This window comes from Rhopalosiphum padi, chromosome 4 (genome assembly GCF_020882245.1).
Source record: "Rhopalosiphum padi isolate XX-2018 chromosome 4, ASM2088224v1, whole genome shotgun sequence".
Taxonomy (NCBI): Eukaryota; Metazoa; Arthropoda; class Insecta; order Hemiptera; family Aphididae; genus Rhopalosiphum; species Rhopalosiphum padi.
The window spans coordinates 51,906,486-51,925,279 of NC_083600.1; the positions used below are offsets into that span (position 1 = coordinate 51,906,486).

Consider the following 18,794-nt stretch of genomic DNA (forward strand, 5'->3'; position numbering starts at 1 on the left):
ATTTCTAAGACTATTTTATAATAAATGAGTTTAACAATGATGTATGTTATTTTTTATTTTTCTATCTGTCATCACCATTTGAAGCAGTAAAAATGTATTTGAACTTCAACTTAAATTTTTCTGATAGAAAAGTAATTCTTATTGGTATTTCAGGGTCAGAAATTAAGATCTAAGCAATTTAATTATTGATAATTGAGAAAAAAATAGAGAACAACGGAAATTTTTACGCAAATCCAATTTTTGACAAAACTGATTTTGTTATTTTGTAATTATTCAAATGGAATGTGCAACTTGGAATATTCTTACTAATAGTACTTAGAAAATTTTAGTTATTTTGATGTTTTTACCGATAGTATCTAAATTAAAATAATGTACTAGGGACATTAGGGTAGTACTAAGCTTACTATTTAATTGATTGACTTATATTATATTCTTGTACATGGTACTAGTACCAGTAGTACCTACATCAAATATTATATTTATTATTTATATCATTATATGTACGTTACCTTCGTGCTTCATTTTTATAACTATCTATATTGTACATTTGTTTTCTTGTCCCATCGCAGACGTAAATTATTTTTTATAAATAAAAAATAATTTATTTTGAGCTTTTTATAAGACATTTGAAATTTGCTATTATTTTCTATAAATGTCTTTAAAAATTGTTTACTCGATTAAAAGCTTAAAATGTAATACAATATTTCTCGTAAGTTGTTATTACTGAAATAAAAAAGTAAAACGTATTATATCTAAAAACCCATAATAATTATTTATTATACCTAAGTTATTCAAATTATTTTGTAGTTTTCATACAATTTTAAACATTTTTTTTTATAATAGTTTATATCGTTTTGTGAATTCGAATGACAGAGCTAATGAAAATTTAAAACTGCCTGGAATTTTAAATTTTGTGTTGTTTTTTCATAGGTGTAGTTGAGATAATAATATCCCTTTGAAAATAATAGTCTTCTTAACTGCATGCAGAAAGACGCCTTTATAGAAACAGTTAGTACAACATATGCTGTGAACATAATGTGTTCAAATATTGTACGATAACGATCAACAATTATTGTAGAAACTTCGATTGATCCAATATATGGCAATATAGAATACAGATTGGTGAAGTCAGATTTATACTAGCAAGCGGAAAGTTAATCGGTGAAGATTAATTAATGGAGATCAGCCACTTTTACTCGGGAGAAATAAGGCTGAAGTATAGAGAAGAATAGATGGACCCTTTATTTTCTGGCTCAAAAAAGTTTTTGATTGCCGATATTTATAGAAGTTTTATAGATGGGATCGAAACGCGTTACGTCGTTACTTCCGATAATTCAGTAAGAGGGATTTGAAGTGTTCCATACCGAATTCAACTGTTATACATTCTGCAGACGAATTATAGGTATATATTGGTAGATGTTTAAATAGTATCGAGTATAATCATCAGCAAAGTTAGGTTGATTCATTGACTGATGCTTACATTTAAAGCATAGAAAGATCATGACATGGATATGTAACCCAACATTTTGAAAATATTGAGAGGCACTTCGCACTTCGCAGTGTACGCACTAATGCCTAAATCCTCCAATTCCTCTTAGATCAATATTGTTGGAAGATCCCAAAAATAGAATATAGTTTGACTTATATTTGTTGCATTTTTAAATGGCATCCGAAAAGTTTATCATTTAAAGTATAATATTAATAATTGTATAATATTTTTATAATAAGTCTTCGTGTACGTTTTTATAATATTTATTTTAAAATTATAATTTTTTTATTTTATTATGTTCAATAATAAAAGAAAATATTAAATAGTTATATTTAATAATAGGTAATAATTATATGACATCAGCGCATCAACCAATTTATTAGTGTAAACTGTAGATCACATCATTTCAAAGCCAAAACACGTTTATAAACCATCAACGATAATTTATATCCGAACAGCGCTCATTTTTGAAACTTTTATACCAAAAAATACATTTAATCAATGCATATATTAAAAAAGAACTATAAACAACCAGTCTTTTCAAATGTATTAAATAATTATTAATAATGATAAATAGCTTAAAATTATTCTAAATATTTTTTAAATGTTATTGTGTAACTATAAATATGTACCTATATAGAAAATTATAATATAATATATATAAGTATAATAACTAATAGTGAGTAAAATGTTTCAAGTTTATATAGTGATTATAAAATTATTAACTGTACGTTAATATCTTCTAAATTACAACTAAAATCGTTACATTTGAAATTGTAGTATTCAGTTTCATCAAAAAATAGGTTAAGTATAGATAAGGATTATAAAAAAATAATTTGAAATTTTTTAAATATCTGTGATTTAAACTTATATAAGGATTCTATTATATTGTATTATATTTTCAAACTTTCACCAAGAACATACTATTATAATATATTATTATATAAATATTTTTTTCAAAATATTAAGTCTACATTTAATCCTTTCTAAATTACAATAAAAAACAAAATCTAGCGATCCGTAAATATTCCTGTTTCACCGTTTTTGTTATTTTTTACCAAATTATTCAAGAAATATTTCCTACTTTTGATCATAAAGTAACTATATAGTAAACTCAATTTGCTACCAAAGATCGCCCACAGTATTATAGATTGAAGCATTATTTTTACTCAAAAAACTGACAAATAAAAAAAAATCACTATTATAAAATCAATATAGCAAGGTATTTACATAATGAGTTCGCCCAGAATCTAATAATATACCTACACATTTATCATAAATACTGTATTTAACATATTTTAGAAAAATGTTATTTTACATATTTTATGTTGTGCGTCATTCTGGACTCTATATTAGGGGGCACCAAATTATGGTACCCCGCGGGCCGCATACAACCCACGGGCAAATTTTATCAGGCCCACAGACAAGGAAAAAAGTATTACTTAAAATTCTATTATAATAAAAAAAAATGTTAAAAATATATACTTTGAATTTTTCTGGCCGGCAAAAAATTTCCAAATTTCTTATGTGGCCTTTCAAAAATACTAATCAGTAACCCCTACTCTGCAGTAGGTACTCTAGAACTATAAAATTAAATTGCCCAATATTTAATTAACTTTATTGTAGCACCAGTCATATAATATAATGTATGAAAAAATATCAGAATTTGTTAGGATTCCGTAATAAGTGCATTTAATAGTTAATTTCCCTAGATAATTTAAAACAAATGAACAATTCTATAATCGACCTTCTTATATTAACATTCGTTTTAGTTTAATAGTTTTATACTAAAATTTAAACAAATTTTAGCTTAATCGCTTCGATGAATTTAATAATTTTATCTTGATGAATTTTTTTTTTGTGTATTGGTACATGATAAATTATTAATAAAATGCTCGGATTTTAAAAATGGATATATTTTTGAGAAGTCAAACTTAAAAATGCTTAGTACTTATTTTTATAATTAGGAAAAATGAACAAAAAAATAATAAAACGCGAGAATTTTTATGTTAATCCATTTTTTGACAAAATCGATTTTGTTTATTTTTTCAGTTAAATAATTCGAAAACAAATAACTGTAGGTACTTAATATTTCCACAAAATGTTCATATTATTGTTTTTCTATTAATAATACAATTTTAAAAATATTTTTGAGCTATTTATTGGCATAAGAGTTATTATAATAATTAAAAATTATTTGCTGAGCAGAAACTCTTGAAAATTTAATCCAAAGCTCCTCATAAGTAAATTATTAATTTCTCAATTACAAAATATCGAAAGCCTATAGTCACAATACTTTATTATAAGTGTTTAAAGTTAGAACTTTGATAAAATTCATAAGAATCCAGAATATTAATTAATTATTTTGCAGTTAGAAATTCGTAAATTTTTTTTTTTTTACCTATAAATACAATGATAATTTATATATAATAATACAATATAAATACAATTTTTTTCTAAAAAATTGTATCAACCTACTATTATACCAAAAGTAAAATGAATGACTTCAATAGCTATATTAATAAACCCATCACTTGGTGATGTAGGCTTTTCGCTCTGAATCGTTTTTCGAATACTCATATATCATTGAATGCAAATTTAACAGACCTATAATATAGTGACGCACTCGACACCTAATGTAAATTAGAGAGGTACCCACTTATACAGTTATACAGTTATACCTACTTTTTTTTAAAAAGATCTATATCGTAATCCCTACAATAGAATATTATACAAATGCATATTTTCCTAACTATATGGACTAAAAATTATTTCATTCAATTATACAAGTAATATAGCAGTCTAGTGTTTCTCTATATTGGGTCTTAGTATATTTTTTAACTAATTGTATGTAATAATATGTTATATGTATTTGCAATTGGCTTATAATGGAAATTTACTTATGTATGTTGAAAATTAGTTATGAGTTATGGCCTATGGATCTAGCAACTAGCTATAATATGTTATATTTTGAGTAATTTTTAAGCTTTGATAAATATTTATAGAATTTTATAGTGAAATAGAATGCAATTTCAAAAAAAAATATATTTTTATTAATTTAAAACAAATATTTGTTATTTTTTTAGGTCATTTTTTAATGTTTTTAAGGTCATAAACATCAGAACTCCCCTACTAAAATATACAGTATACGGTCTATACGTCTGGTTTAACTGCCAGATGAGTAAAGGATAAGTTTGTAACATACTTGATAACGATAAAATACGAATTGGAAAATTTTTGGATAAAATAATTCGGCCAGTACATTATAAAGATGCATTATTTCTTTTATAATTAAAAATAAAAATAATACAGTCAATGGGGGATTTGAACCCCGTGACCCCCCCCCACTGAGCAAGCCCCTGAGCTATATAATTGTACTTATATACCTATCAATTATTTAATATTACGTATAACTTATACGGTATAAGTAAATATTATGCTATGTAAAATAAAAATTACTATAAATGTATTAATTAATATAACATTAAAATATTTTATACAGCTATAGGAGTGGTACAGCGTACCTATTGATTTCCATACAATTGAAGTTAATTAATAAGTAGTATTAGCTAGGTCTAGTCAACCTAATAATTTCAAGTCACCGAGTAACATAACAAATAAATTGTATGGCTTTTACAAATAAATAATGTCGCAATAAATTAAATCAAAATCTCAAATACTTAAAAATATATATAAGTACCTACTGTGAATTCATAATTTTAAATTAAAAAAAAAACTAAGTATTTTTTTTCATAATATTAATATAATACCCAATACCCATAGTAGATACTATTACTGAACGGTTCCCTCTCTTAAGTTAAACTACATAATTATACTTTCATATCATTTACTCAATATTTAAAACTAACTTAAATTAAGTTTTTTCAGTGAAAAAAAAATAATAATAATAGTCAATTACTACAAAAGACGTAAATTAAAATTAATAGGTATAGCCTTTTATAATAAAGATTAAAGAATGTCGGAGTGAACAAAAACAACATATTATTATCCTGAAACAGTTATAAAATTAAAATGTTAAAAGTTTAATAAATTAGAAAATAAAACGATTATAATATTATGCAAAATAAGAGTATACTGTACAACATGCATGTATGAGCTATGAAGGGTCTAGTTTCAAAGTGTACAGTTTCTAATTTTCATGAAGAATGAAATAGATGTCGTTTCATAATATGTAATTTTTAGCACTGAATTCGAATAACTTACTATTGTCGAGCAAAATGGTTAAATTCCAGTAGATTAAAAAGCTTGAACATTACATTTAGTATCAAAACGTATAATATCCAATGATAAGTATGTTTAAAACATCTCTTTTGACCAATATGATTCTGTTTATAATAATTAGTAAGTACTTATTACTTACGCAAGGCCGTGTTTAAAAATTTGACGCCCCCGGGCATATAATTTATGTCCCCCACCGGTCTCACCAACTAACAATATTTAATTAGTATAGTATTAATTTTTTACTAATTATTCCATCCATGATCAGGATTCTTTAATATTAAAATCTAACTTATCAATTACTAAATGAAAATCGTTTAATAGTTTAAAAATTTTTTTTATTAACAAATTATAACATAATAAAACATACAAATTTCTTTTTTTTAACATACATTTTTCCAATATTCAATAAAATGAGATTATTTTTTTTTCCATTACATTTTTAAAATTAATTTCGCTAAAATATTTTGCCGCCCCCGGGCCTGTACTTACGTACTATCGTAATGGTGTTACATTAATTATATATTTATTAATATTATAATTATTGTGGTATTCTTTGATATCATCGATTACTACAAAAAATATAATATTACATTCTACACCATTGGCAGGGTTTTTCATGTTTACTCATATATTGTTCATCAGCGGTATATAATGATGGTGTGCTTATATTCATAATCAATAATTATTTAATAATTATTATTTTTAGTTTTTTAAATAAAAAATGAATAATGAAATCTAATACTGTAATAGTCTTGAAATTAATTTTAAAGCAAGCAATCTCCTATTATTTGCTTCATGCTACACAATCTCTAACTAAAAATATGTTGACATAACCAAGATAAAATCTTATCCTTTTAAGCAAAAAACTAATAAATTATCTTTCATAACTATATATAAAAGTTTAAAAAATTAGTAAAGAAAAAACATTTTTTTATTAATAAGTTATTCTTTTTGTTGGTTTTCTAAAAATTTAATGAACACGAAGATTGTACACTTTGAAACTAGACCCCTTATATATATTTATATACAAATAGTATTTGGTTACGTATACACTGTACAGTATTATGTTACTTAGGTACATAGTTACATATTGTGATAGGTATGTAAGGTATCTATTATCTATAAGTTAAAATATATTAATATATATTTTTTAAATACTACAATAAATAAGTATAATTTTATTATTTAGTATTTTGGTTCAATTATCTAATTAAATTATTCTCTGTAACTTTTTGGGATATTGTTTTATTATAATATAAATGTATGTAAAGGATGATTTTTTTGACGCAGGACACATGATTTCAAAAAAATTAAAATTTTTAAAAAATATATTACATTTAAGTTTTATCTTTTTTATAGTTTTTAGTGTTTTTATAATATATTTTTTTGAATTACTTATTTTTTTGATTACCAATAAGTAACCTATAATTTCATATTCCTAGCAGAATTTTTTTCAAAGAATTTCAAGGTATTCAAATTAAATTTCGAGCTAATAGTTAATTAGTTACAACTTACAAATGTTTATAGATTAGATGAGCGATGAGTTATGGACCAACATTTGGTGGAATACGAATACCAACTACCAAGAGTACCTAGAATCTAGATACCTTACTACCTATACATTATCTAACTTAAAAATTTTAAATATTATTTTATATTTTTATGTTATAAATATTATAATTTATCAACCAAAATTCTACTTTTGTACATTGACACTTTCGAAATATTTCTATGAATATTCTTCTTTAAATATGAAATTAAAAATGTATGTTATAGTTAAAAAAATAAAAATTTCTAAATTATTACGGTAAAAAATTGTTAAAATATTGTTTTGTAAAATTATCAAATAATATGAATTTTGAACAATGTTATAATAAATAGGTAGGCAAATTTTTGAAATTATGAGTGATGTTCTTTGATAAAGCATCATTGTACTTGTACATACGAAAAATATGTATAAATTCATTTATTTTTTTTTTCATAAAATGATATGTGTTAGTATTATTAGTAATTGTTAGTTAGATATCTTTACATACTTGTTTAGTGTCTACCAATGATTGCAGATAAACAACCAATAGGTATAAGTTATCAGTTTATCACTTACCTATCGGCTATGGCTATCTATTCGAGTCTCGAAGTCTATTATATATTTATATATATATTATAGTACAACGTACTATGATTTTTACGTTTTAATTTTTCAATGTTGAATAATTTCTATTTTTCTTTTATTCTTAACACGGTTTATGAATAGAGGGAAGGCGGACTAAAGAGCTTGAATCTCCTCTTATATAGCTCTTCGAAATCACTACTATAGTGTTCGAAAAAAATGCTTCATTTAAAGATACATAAGTATGTTGAAATGTTTAATGTCACAATTCTTTAGAAAATAAAATCATAATATACGATATAATATAAACAACAGAATAAATTATCTAAAGTAGGTATTTCTACACATCTTTGTTAGATTTTAAACTAAAAACATAGGCAATATTATTACACTATTTTTAATCAAATATCGAATATTGCAGCGCTATCTAGTAACATAATGACTAAAATAAAATAAGATATTTTTATTTTTCTTTAAATTATTATACCTTCACTTTGTAAATCATACTTTTTATAGTATGATATTAAAATATTATGATCTTATAATTGTTTTTGTACATTTATTTACCTGTGAGATTTAATAAAATAAAAATTAAACTAGTAAAATTAATTTTTTAATAGGTAAAATAGGTATATTGCTTTTTATATTTATATTTTAATATTAGAAAAAGTTATAGAAACTTGGTTTAAGCAGAATTGTACTTAATTATATTTGGCATAATATAATCATAGCATTTAAATTATTTTTTATGATTTAAAATTAATATTGATTGGTAAAAGAAGAAGTAGTTAACTATTATTAAGGACCAAACTAAAATCTTCCATAACATTTATGATATTTCTTTCTTTGTAGCAGTGAATTTTTGGATTTATTTATGATCTTAATGGAAATACAATAACTGTATTCTTGTTGAACAAAACTGATACTTGAAACTAGCTAAATTTTAAGACATTTTATTTTGGTTCTACTTTATTTAAACATTTTTTTTTTAAATTTATATCATTTTAGCTTAGAGCTAATTTAATTATTATATTATATAATATAACTATCCTATGTTAAATCACAATAATAATTATTTTTTTTCAAAAATTTAAAACAATTTTATTTGTCATATATAAAAATGTATACATTTTACTTGATTATTGAGACATAATGTTAATAACTTTAGGTTCAATGACCACTTTTTCATAAATGGCTTGCAATATTAACCTATCAAGATAATTCTAAAAAAAGATGTTTAATTTAAAAAAATAATATGTCATATTAGTAAATTTACTCTTTACTATTTAATACAAAAATGTTCTTTCAGAAATTAATATAGGTATTAGTAAGCATAACTAAATATAAAGCATAAATGGCAGTTTTAGGAAATTTATTATTTTTTCAGTTTTTTAAACTATGTTTATAATTTAAAAGTAACAATCGACAGTTAAGGTAAAATATAGTACATATTTTTAATGATTAATAATCAATTCAAAAAAAATTTGGGAAAAGATTAATCAAAAATTATTTATCAATTATGTTAAAATACAAATTAATTGTTAATTAGCCACTTGCAGAACTGAAAGCAAAATATTGAAATTTCAACAGCACCAGTTATTTTGGATTATATAAAAAAAGCCATCGGATTGGGAAGGGACAATATGTCCTCTTTCTCTACGTGAAAACACCCATGGGTACAAATACAAAGTACTTAAACTCAGCAAAATGCCAATTCTAAACTCTATATACAGTAATAAAATAATAATAATAATATGGATATTCAATATCTTTATTCCTCAAAATCACGTCTAATCAAGTACTTAATACTTAAAACCCTTGATTAGAAACTGTATAAACATAATTTATATTTTTTAATTTTTAACAACATAATCTAAGATTCCTAATATTATAAATAATTGAACAAAATATAACTATTTACTTAAAGTACCACTAAATATGCATTTAGAAAAGTTTACATTAAATGAATATTCTTTAGATAATTCACAAGTCAATAATTCATGTAAGCTGACACCATCATGTTTGTAAACCCATTTTATACCATTAAAATCATATCGTTTTGGACCACTTATTGGTGAACTCAACCAAATTTGTTTATTTGGTGTCTGTCGATTAATAACATATGTGCCATAAGGTTCACCTAATTGAACTGTTAATACACCATCCTATAACATTTCATAAGAAAAGTTAAACATAATATATTTCATTGAATAAATAATTATAAATACGTATGTTATTTATATTATACATACACTGAATAAAATGTCAGGGTTTTCAAGATGTGGATTATCTTCCACGATTTGTTCAAAATATTCACATAATGATTCTAACGTTTCATTGCACGTCTGTTCAAAATCTATTTCAGTCCTAAAGCAAAAACAAATAGATTTATTTTCAATTTATCAAAATTATTATTGTATATAATAGTAGTTAAGTACTGATTATTAGAAGTAGAAAATTGTTTGGACATAGAAAACTTTTGAATGCTGAGGCTGTCATATGGGTTGCATTTTATTTGATGTAGAAGCGAGTAATTTTTAAACTGTAATCGATTAATAATAAAACAACAATACTCCCATTTGGGTTTAAGTAATATTTTGGTAAAAAATTCATTTTTTGAGACTATTGATTGTAATATCTTCAAAGACGTCATGACAAAATTTGTAATGATTGAAGATAATTGTATTAAACACTACAGGGCACAGATAATAAATATTGTGTATAAGTTATAAATATATATTGTTGACCCAAATTTAATCACAGACACAAATACAAATACTAAAGCATCATACAACTATAAAAATATGGCAAACTGCTAAAGAACTCAATCACAAATTTACAAAAAAACATAACTGATGTTGATGGAACATTATAGAGAATATTAATATAAGTATTATAGTTTAATTACTCTAAAGGTATTATACTATTATATTCTAAGACTTATGTAGTTGTAGTATGAACTTCAGGCTGCAGTAGTGCAATCCTTCTTGCTTATTTACAGATAACCGTGTGCTTATCACATTTATAGATATTAGATAATATGTTATCTGTATTACAACGTGGTCTTTTCCTTATCACGGCATATTTATTTTTTAAACTCTTTCAATTAGATAATAGGTATCTGATAAGTGATAATATGAATGAAAACATTTACCAGTTATTTTTTTTTTTTTTAGGAAATTTTAACTTAATCTAGTTAAAGTTAAAATATTTTTAAATTATATAATTTAGTATTTATTATATAGGTACATGCTTCTGCGCTGATTCTTTCTATGGGCCATACTTATCTACGTAATATATTAATCAAACATTAGTCAATAAGCATATGATAATATTGGTAACATCTATTGAGTATCCATCAATCACTATATTAATAATTATAATAGTGTACTTTTACATTTCCATAACCAAAAAAATTAACCTAGCTTTATTATTATGTTAGATAACATTTAATTTTATTCAAATTTTACACGACTCCATTACTCATTGTATATATTTATTCGAATAAAAAGGTAAGTACCTTTACTATAGTTAAATTAACACATACTATAGTCTCTAACATTTTAAATTTATTAGGTTCCTTAACCTTAATTCTTTAAGACTTGAATATTGAAATATAAAAATTAATTTAGCAAAATGTATATTATTATTGTTATTATTGTATCTACTTATGTCTTTTTTATAATTACTTAATGATTAGTATTGTAAATAAAGGGTACATTAAAATTATATTTAAAATACCCCTCACCTCCCTTCTTGAATCCGCATTGGTTATAACTTATAAGCCATAAGGTCTTTATAATTAATAAATATATACAATTGTCCGTACAAAATTATAAATACCGAACTTGTTTACAAATAAAATTAACAATTTGAAAATAAATAAATTCAGTATATAATCGGTGTTTGGTACCAATAATAAGTAGTTTGTTAGTATTTGAGAGTTGAGACATAGTCACTATGTCATAAGGATAAAGTTTCAGGGAGTTAAAATTAAACTCAGCACCCCTAGGTAAGCTTACTTCAAAATGTTAAAAATAAAAATTGTTTTTATGTTATGTATTACCAAAAATAGTACCTACCTATATTTGACATTGGCTCGTAAACGAAATCGACGGGAAGGAGTTCTGATTTAGGACCCCTACATCTGAGCATTCTGAGCCGTTATGCCATATGAAATAATGTATCAATCAAGTTTATTTATTTAATCTAGAGTATACCTAGTGGCTAGGAAGTAGTATGCCTAGTAGTATGGAATAAATTATTAACTTGTAATAATTTGATACACAGACTATAAACAACTATATGATTAATATAATGGCAATTTGCAATATTTGGCACAAAAATCAATAGTATGGTTAATATTTATATAAAAAATAAATTTAAATAACTAATCAAACACCTATATAGTTAATACATTAACAAAATTAATATTTATTTTTATTATTAATATTTTTAAATGGTAATTTTTTTCGGTAAGAACTACATTGTTTCATATTCAAATTTTAATGAAAAGTATTTCGCTCATCCTGACACCTTGAAAATAGCAGGTGAACAAGCAATAAAAAGATTGATTATTATAGACAAATAGAAATTACAATATAATATATATTATAATCAATAATAATAGGTAGGTATGTAGAATATTAAGGACTGCCATTTGACTGATAATTGTAGTAATGATAATTATCTATTTATAGTACCTACTTATATAACCCACTTCTTATGAACCTAACCTTACCTATAATATAATCTTTGAGGACGCCGCTGCCACAGGTGTTGTTAATTTGTTATACCAATTCAAATAAATTGCTTATTACTCGATTAAAAATTGAAATATTAATAGAAAACATACGAGACTCGATAAAATTGTGTCAATTCACTATTATATATTAAATCTAATATTACAAAAAAGAATTTTCTACTTCTACTGAATACATATTTGTAGGTTGTAGTTAGTTAGTGCGTAATTATGAAGAGACAACACATGTGGATAGGCGTCTTCTTAAATATGGTATTTGGACGTTCCCTCCGTGTATTTCCCCATCAGTTGATTTCACTTGTACTGGACATTTCCTCTTTGAATCAAAATATATTTTTTTATTCTTAATATAATAATCGGTTCCGTTTGAGGGGTGGGAGGAGGTGTGTCATTCAATGAATCGGGGGTCAAAAGACACTGAGAGAAACGTCCTAGATTTGTACCAATTCGTTTGTCCCTTATCCTTATGACATGTATGTATAACTATTTTTTTAGAAATTATTTTAAATACGTATGGGTATACTATACTATAATCCTGTTGACTCGACAGCCTACAGGTATCTTTCCAATAAATAACGTAGGTATTTAAATTTCAAAACCTACATATTCGTACAATAATTGAAATGCACGGTTTTACCTAAAAGTAATTTAATTAGTTAAAAAATATTATTCTCGTACACCGAACATCATACACGGTGTACGCGAAACACGAATAATACGTCGTCTCGACTTTAATATTATATTGTCGTCGTTCTTGTCGCAGATGATTTATTGGACTCGCCTAGGGTTTTCGAGACGTTTGTTGGCGTTTAGACGGAATCTTTCAACCGCCGGCATGGACGACGTGCTATTCGAAGTCAAAAACGACGTGGGCATCGTCACGCTGAACAGACCGAAAGCGCTGAACGCCCTCAACATGTCGATGGTCACCAAGATCTTGCCAAAACTGAAGGAGTACGAATCGCAGGTGCGAATGGTGATCGTCCAGGGTGCCGGCGGCAAGGCGTTTTGCGCGGGCGGCGACGTGAAGTCCATCGTCCTGAGCGGGGTGGGCGCCACGTCGCTCGAGTTGGGCGCAAACTTCTTCCGGACCGAATACTCGATGAACAGCACGATCGGCAAGTACAAAATCCCGTACGTGTCGCTGATCGACGGCATCACGATGGGCGGCGGCGTCGGCATATCCGTGCACGGCAAGTACAGGGTGGCCACCGAGCGGACGCTGTTCGCCATGCCGGAGACCGCCATCGGGCTGTTCTGCGACGTGGGCGGCAGTCACGTTCTGTCCAGGCTGGACAGGCACCTGGGCGTAATGTTGGGCTTGACCGGGTGCAGGCTGAAGGGCGCCGACGTCGTCAAGGCCGGCATAGCCACGCATTTCGTGCACAGTTCGAAGATGGACGATCTCCGGACCAAGCTCATCGAGGACGTCCGGGACCCGGGCACCGTGCTCGCGGAGAACACGGAAGACCTGAGCGCCGTGGAGTTCACCATGGCGCCGTTTGTGGAGAAAATCGATTCGATATTTTCCCACGAGAGAGTCGAAGCGATTGTCGACGCGCTAAAAGCGGATGGTTCGGAGTGGGCGCAAGGGGTGCTCAAATCGCTCAACGAGGTCAGTCCCACGGGACTGAAAATCACGCGAAAGGAGATTTCGAAAGGAAAAAACCTCAGTCTGGACGAATGCCTGATAATGGAACACCGATTGGCGTACAGGTGCACCGAAGCCAAATATTCTGAAGACTTTTTCGAAGGTTATATTTTTATTTATTAACTGCTATTATTACTGTTATTTTCATTTTTTTTTTCCTGTGCAGGAGTCCGAGCACTGTTGATTGATAAAGACAAGAGTCCAAAATGGTGTCCAGCTTCGTTGGAAGATGTGAAAGATGAAATTATTGACAAATATTTTGAACCATTATCAAAAGATAAAGACCTGAAGTTCTTATAAATAAATATTTAATAATACTATTTAGGTACTTATAAATTATAATTTACAATTGTTTTTTTTTATATATATATATATGTATACAGACCAAATAAATTAATAAAATCTAAATTTTTTTTTAATTTACAAATGTGATGTTCTGTAATTTTGTTAAGATGCTAATTGGGACAAATATAATATAAATTATACCTATAATTTAAAAAAAAATATATATAATATTGAATGCTAATGTGTGGTGTAGTCTTGCACTCTTGCCTACCAGAAACTGCAATGATTCATTGCAACCAAAATATTTCAATGTTTTATATTACATACAATATTTTCAATATTTGTTCATCATAAGGGCATTAGGCTATGGTTTGTAATATTTGTACACTCAATTTTATTTTTATTTTTGTATACATAAGATTTTAATGGTATAAAATAACAATTATATAATTATAAAAATAGAATTAATAAAAATAATAATCAACAAATTACATAAACTATGGCCAAATTTGTATAAAAGATTTATACTTACATAAAGCGTTAAATATCACTATTGTTCATATTATAGTGAATAAATAAAAATATTTTATAATATATCTTAATTAATCACACTTATTATTGTGAAAGTGAATCTAGTTTTACTTGAATTGCTTCTAATGTATCGTAGAGATTCTTCAACTCTTTTTCATCTAAATCCAAATTAATTTCTTTGATTTTGGGTTCATTGTGATATTGGCTGTCTTCAACTTTTAATTCTATTAAACATCTAGGTTCCGGATCAGATAATTCAATTCCAACATTTGATGAAATATTCAAAGCCCAATTTACATCCTTTAACTAAATAAAAAAAAAAAACTATTCGCATTGAGTATTTTGTGTATTGTTTAATATAGTAAAATTATAATTACCCTGTATGAATGAGTTAAGTTTTGTTGAAGCCTAGACACAACTTGTTCAGCATTTGTAGACCAACATTCACAAAATAATTCAACTTTTTTCTCATTCAACAAAAATAATTTAGACATCACATTTCTTAGTACCAAAGGTTTTGTCACATCACTTATAACCTAAATAAATAAATTGAAAATGTTAAAATAAAACAAGATAAGAAAAATTTGATTTTCAAACAATATATTAACATAATATTAACTTCTTTCAGTAATTGACTTAAGCAATTCAGTAAACACTGACACTGACTACTATTCAACTTTAATGATTTTTCCATAGATGCTAGTTCGTGTTCAGAAAATGAAGATAATCGATTGGGTTCAAAATCTCGTATCATCCTATCAATCAAACGAACAAACTTCTTGTCATCGATATTGTTCAATAACTCTAATCCCGAAACAAAACTAAAATTAAAATAATTAATTTTCTATCATTTGCAACATTTCGAACGATAAATAAATAAATATAAGCTAGACAGTGAACACTTACGATTGATCTTTGGCCAGATTTTCAAATGACATAATGTATGATTCAATATTTCAATAATTATTAATTGCTGAAAAGTGTAAAAAGAAATAATTAATAATTATTGTTTATAAATGAATTTTGCGGCGAGTCGCCGAATACTTCGATTCCTGGTGGGATTTGAAATTTGAATTTCAAACGATTGATGTTTCGCAGTTAAGTTTAAAGTTAGTTTTTAGTAATTGTTATCGTAATATCGTTCATCGATAAGTGATAATAGTCAATCATGGAGAATCCAAAAGTAAAATAACAAGTCAGCCTGACAATCAGCTGTTTGTTTTGTAAAACCTTGGCCCGTTGGCGACACCCATTTATTTTCCCAATTCCCATTTATTTACAGATAAGTACAAGGCGGCAGGCGCTCTTGTTCCCGTATCATCAGCTCATCTCTGCTGGGTGCTGATTGCTGATCGTTCCCGTCATTCGTAATATTAAAAAATTGTTTTCGAAAACAAAAACATTTTAATTATTCATCGTGATGGCCAGCCAAACTCAAGGAATCCAACAATTGTTGGCTGCTGAAAAGAGGGCCGCGGAAAAAGTTGCCGAAGCTAAGAAACGTAAGTACCAAGTCGACAAATTTAAGGTGTGGCTGATATCATCTGATATAAGATATGTTTCCAATTAGTTGAAAAAAATCCAAAAACCATTAACTATCTTATACATGGAAAATTTTAATACGGCTTAACGTTTTTTTTTATTGATTTTACAAAAAGCTTTTCAATAGGTAGGTAAATACATATTTGTATGACCTCTTCGGTGGGCTCACCGAAAGCCACACCTTATTCATTTAAAAATTGTTTGTGATTTGTATAGGTACAATTATCTTCAATATATACAATATTTTGGTCTATATCATTCTAAGTTTTAAAATAAAATACCTAGTTATTTTATGAAATAAAAATTTTGTTAAAAACCCATGTTATTACAATAGATTTAGTAGGCGTGGTTTTTACCAAGGATCTCATTATTGGTTAATTAATGATGACGATTAATCAGTTTTTATTGTTTTTGTGTATTTAATCAATATTAAACAAAGATTCTGATGCCATGATAAACAATCACTATAAATCTAATGAAAAAACTATTAGCTAATAGTCCTATAAACTCAATTTAGTGACCTATTAATAGTCCTTCTAATTTTAGTAAGTCATTAAATCAATAAATTTTTTATGCAACAGCATGTGCATAACAGTAAAATCATTAGATTGGGAACATGTTTTTTTTTTCTTGGGTAGTAAAAGTTTTATGTAGCACCACTAGATTTGATATTCTAACACTGATGCATTTATAAAAATGTTTCAGTTGTTATTTATTTTTGTTGGATAACTGATAAAGAAAGCTTTGTTCAGAAACTTTTTTAATTCAATGATTTGTGATTGCTTTAAAATGAAGCAGTATGTCACCCAACTTTGATGTTGACATTTTATTTTATACTTATTTATAGGCAAAGCAAGACGTTTAAAACAAGCTAAAGAAGAAGCTCAAGATGAAATTGAAAAATACAGACAAGAAAGGGAAAAACAATTCAAGGAATTTGAAATTAAAGTAAAAATTTAATTGTGTATAATATTATATTATATGGTTTTAACAATGTTTTTTTTATTTACAATTTTAGCACATGGGTTCCCGGGAGGATGTTGCTGCTAGAATAGATGCTGACACTAAAATAAAGATTGAAGAAATGAATAAGGCTGTAATTGTTAATAAACAGGCAGTCATTGATCAAATTCTTGAACTGGTTTATGACATCAAACCAGAGTTGCACAAAAATTTTAAAGCTACAGCTAACAAAGAATGATATGTGTGTGTCATAGTATTTTTCTTTTTTTTTTCAATTCCATATAAGAAATATAAAGGTGTACAAATTTAATTTTGGTTTTAGTTTTCGTTTCACTGAAACATTCCATATGTTGTTCAATTTTATAGTGTATTATTATCATGATTATTTATTTGTTTAGGATTTCAATATTAAAGTGTTAAGAACATATTTTGTTTTGTTTTCGGATGTCTAAAAAAAATGTAATCATATTACTATTGTTCCATGTTAAATAAAATGCTGTGTTATTTTTTCTGGTATAAATACAGTTTTGATTAAACATTTAAAGTTTAAACACATAAACATGTAAATTGTTAGCTTATGATATAATATTGGTTCACATATAAGAAAACAAAAGAATAATCAAAAACCTGAAAAACAACATCTTATTATTGATTGCATTGTTAGTGACACAACATAGTCATCTTTGAAGTTAATTGTTACTAAATTACCCCTCTAATTAATTTTAAAAATGTAATCATTTTTACTTTAGTTTGTTAAATACCTAAAATATACTTTTGTAGTTTAAGTAACTTAAATATTACCATAATTCACTCATTTTTGTCAGTAATAATAGTTTTTATAAATACAAATCATATCTTATATTCAAATGTTGAGCACATTTTACTTGTATCCAATTTATTTTGCTTAACTACTAATAATTTTAAAAATGAATTTTTTATTTTTAATAATTCAGTAATTTAATTTGAACACTAATGAGTGCTTTTGATAAAATTTTAATGTTAAATTACAAACTTGTACACAAATCCTCTATAATATTAATCCCAAATAATTTAATTATCTATTGCACGACTAAAAATTAGTATCACTCGAATATTTATAATTCTTTAAATTTTAATGTGAGAAAAAAATATCTTAATTATCCAGTATGATTTTTATCTAGTCTGGTAACCTACTTAACTACTTGTATTTAAAATAGATTATCCCAAAGAGAAATATAGG

The 18,794-nt window shown here is 26.3% G+C and overlaps 4 protein-coding genes across 6 annotated transcripts; 2 read left to right on the forward strand and 2 right to left on the reverse strand.

Moving 5' to 3' along the window:
* Positions 1–9,594: 9,594 nt before the first annotated feature.
* LOC132929258 (frataxin homolog, mitochondrial) lies at positions 9,595–10,836 on the reverse strand. Its single transcript, XM_060994474.1, has 3 exons — positions 10,280–10,836; positions 10,094–10,208; positions 9,595–10,006 (listed from the first exon to the last, which is right to left on the reverse strand). Exons 1-3 carry the CDS (start codon positions 10,492–10,494, stop codon positions 9,755–9,757), a joined length of 582 nt encoding a protein of 193 aa, XP_060850457.1. The 5' UTR covers positions 10,495–10,836; the 3' UTR covers positions 9,595–9,754.
* A 165-nt stretch (positions 10,837–11,001) lies between these two features.
* On the forward strand, positions 11,002–14,681 carry LOC132929008 (3-hydroxyisobutyryl-CoA hydrolase, mitochondrial). 2 transcript variants are annotated; one of them, XM_060994022.1, is made up of 3 exons: positions 11,002–11,132; positions 13,367–14,357; positions 14,421–14,681. In XM_060994022.1, the coding sequence occupies exons 2-3, from the start codon at positions 13,367–13,369 to the stop codon at positions 14,552–14,554; spliced, it is 1,125 nt and encodes a 374-aa protein (XP_060850005.1). In that variant the 5' UTR covers positions 11,002–11,132; the 3' UTR covers positions 14,555–14,681. The 2 variants fall into 2 exon arrangements, with proteins under 2 accessions (XP_060850005.1, XP_060850004.1); XM_060994021.1 differs by lacking the exon at positions 11,002–11,132 and adding an exon at positions 11,143–11,353.
* Positions 14,682–14,931: 250 nt separating this feature from the next.
* Positions 14,932–16,217, reverse strand: LOC132929009 (uncharacterized). 2 transcript variants are annotated; one of them, XM_060994025.1, is made up of 5 exons: positions 16,115–16,206; positions 15,977–16,043; positions 15,690–15,891; positions 15,448–15,606; positions 14,932–15,376 (listed from the first exon to the last, which is right to left on the reverse strand). In XM_060994025.1, exons 2-5 carry the CDS (start codon positions 16,006–16,008, stop codon positions 15,155–15,157), a joined length of 615 nt encoding a protein of 204 aa, XP_060850008.1. In that variant the 5' UTR covers positions 16,009–16,043; positions 16,115–16,206; the 3' UTR covers positions 14,932–15,154. The 2 variants fall into 2 exon arrangements, with proteins under 2 accessions (XP_060850008.1, XP_060850006.1); XM_060994023.1 differs by having other exon boundaries at positions 15,977–16,217.
* Positions 16,218–16,337: 120 nt separating this feature from the next.
* LOC132929010 (V-type proton ATPase subunit G) lies at positions 16,338–18,095 on the forward strand. Its single transcript, XM_060994026.1, has 3 exons — positions 16,338–16,572; positions 17,460–17,560; positions 17,631–18,095. The coding sequence occupies exons 1-3, from the start codon at positions 16,491–16,493 to the stop codon at positions 17,811–17,813; spliced, it is 366 nt and encodes a 121-aa protein (XP_060850009.1). The 5' UTR covers positions 16,338–16,490; the 3' UTR covers positions 17,814–18,095.
* The last annotated feature ends 699 nt before the right edge of the window (positions 18,096–18,794 follow it).

Excerpts from the sequence above, each read along its gene's own strand:
- LOC132929010 (XM_060994026.1), top strand. The coding sequence starts at position 16,491 with ATGGCCAGCCAAACTCAAGGAATCCAACAATTGTTGGCTGCTGAAAAG. Across the intron at positions 16,573-17,459 it reads AGTTGCCGAAGCTAAGAAAC|GCAAAGCAAGACGTTTAAAA; the intron begins GTAAGTACCAAG and ends ACTTATTTATAG. Across the intron at positions 17,561-17,630 it reads TCAAGGAATTTGAAATTAAA|CACATGGGTTCCCGGGAGGA; the intron begins GTAAAAATTTAA and ends TTACAATTTTAG.
- LOC132929008 (XM_060994022.1), top strand. The coding sequence starts at position 13,367 with ATGATTTATTGGACTCGCCTAGGGTTTTCGAGACGTTTGTTGGCGTTT. Across the intron at positions 14,358-14,420 it reads TTCTGAAGACTTTTTCGAAG|GAGTCCGAGCACTGTTGATT; the intron begins GTTATATTTTTA and ends TTTCCTGTGCAG.
- LOC132929009 (XM_060994023.1), bottom strand. The coding sequence starts at position 16,008 with ATGTCATTTGAAAATCTGGCCAAAGATCAATC. Across the intron at positions 15,892-15,976 it reads AATCTGGCCAAAGATCAATC|TTTTGTTTCGGGATTAGAGT; the intron begins GTAAGTGTTCAC and ends TTTTAATTTTAG. Across the intron at positions 15,607-15,689 it reads TAAGTCAATTACTGAAAGAA|GTTATAAGTGATGTGACAAA; the intron begins GTTAATATTATG and ends TTATTTATTTAG.
- LOC132929258 (XM_060994474.1), bottom strand. The coding sequence starts at position 10,494 with ATGACGTCTTTGAAGATATTACAATCAATAGTCTCAAAAAATGAATTT. Across the intron at positions 10,209-10,279 it reads TTTTCTACTTCTAATAATCA|GACTGAAATAGATTTTGAAC; the intron begins GTACTTAACTAC and ends TTTTTGCTTTAG. Across the intron at positions 10,007-10,093 it reads ACCCTGACATTTTATTCAGT|GATGGTGTATTAACAGTTCA; the intron begins GTATGTATAATA and ends GAAATGTTATAG.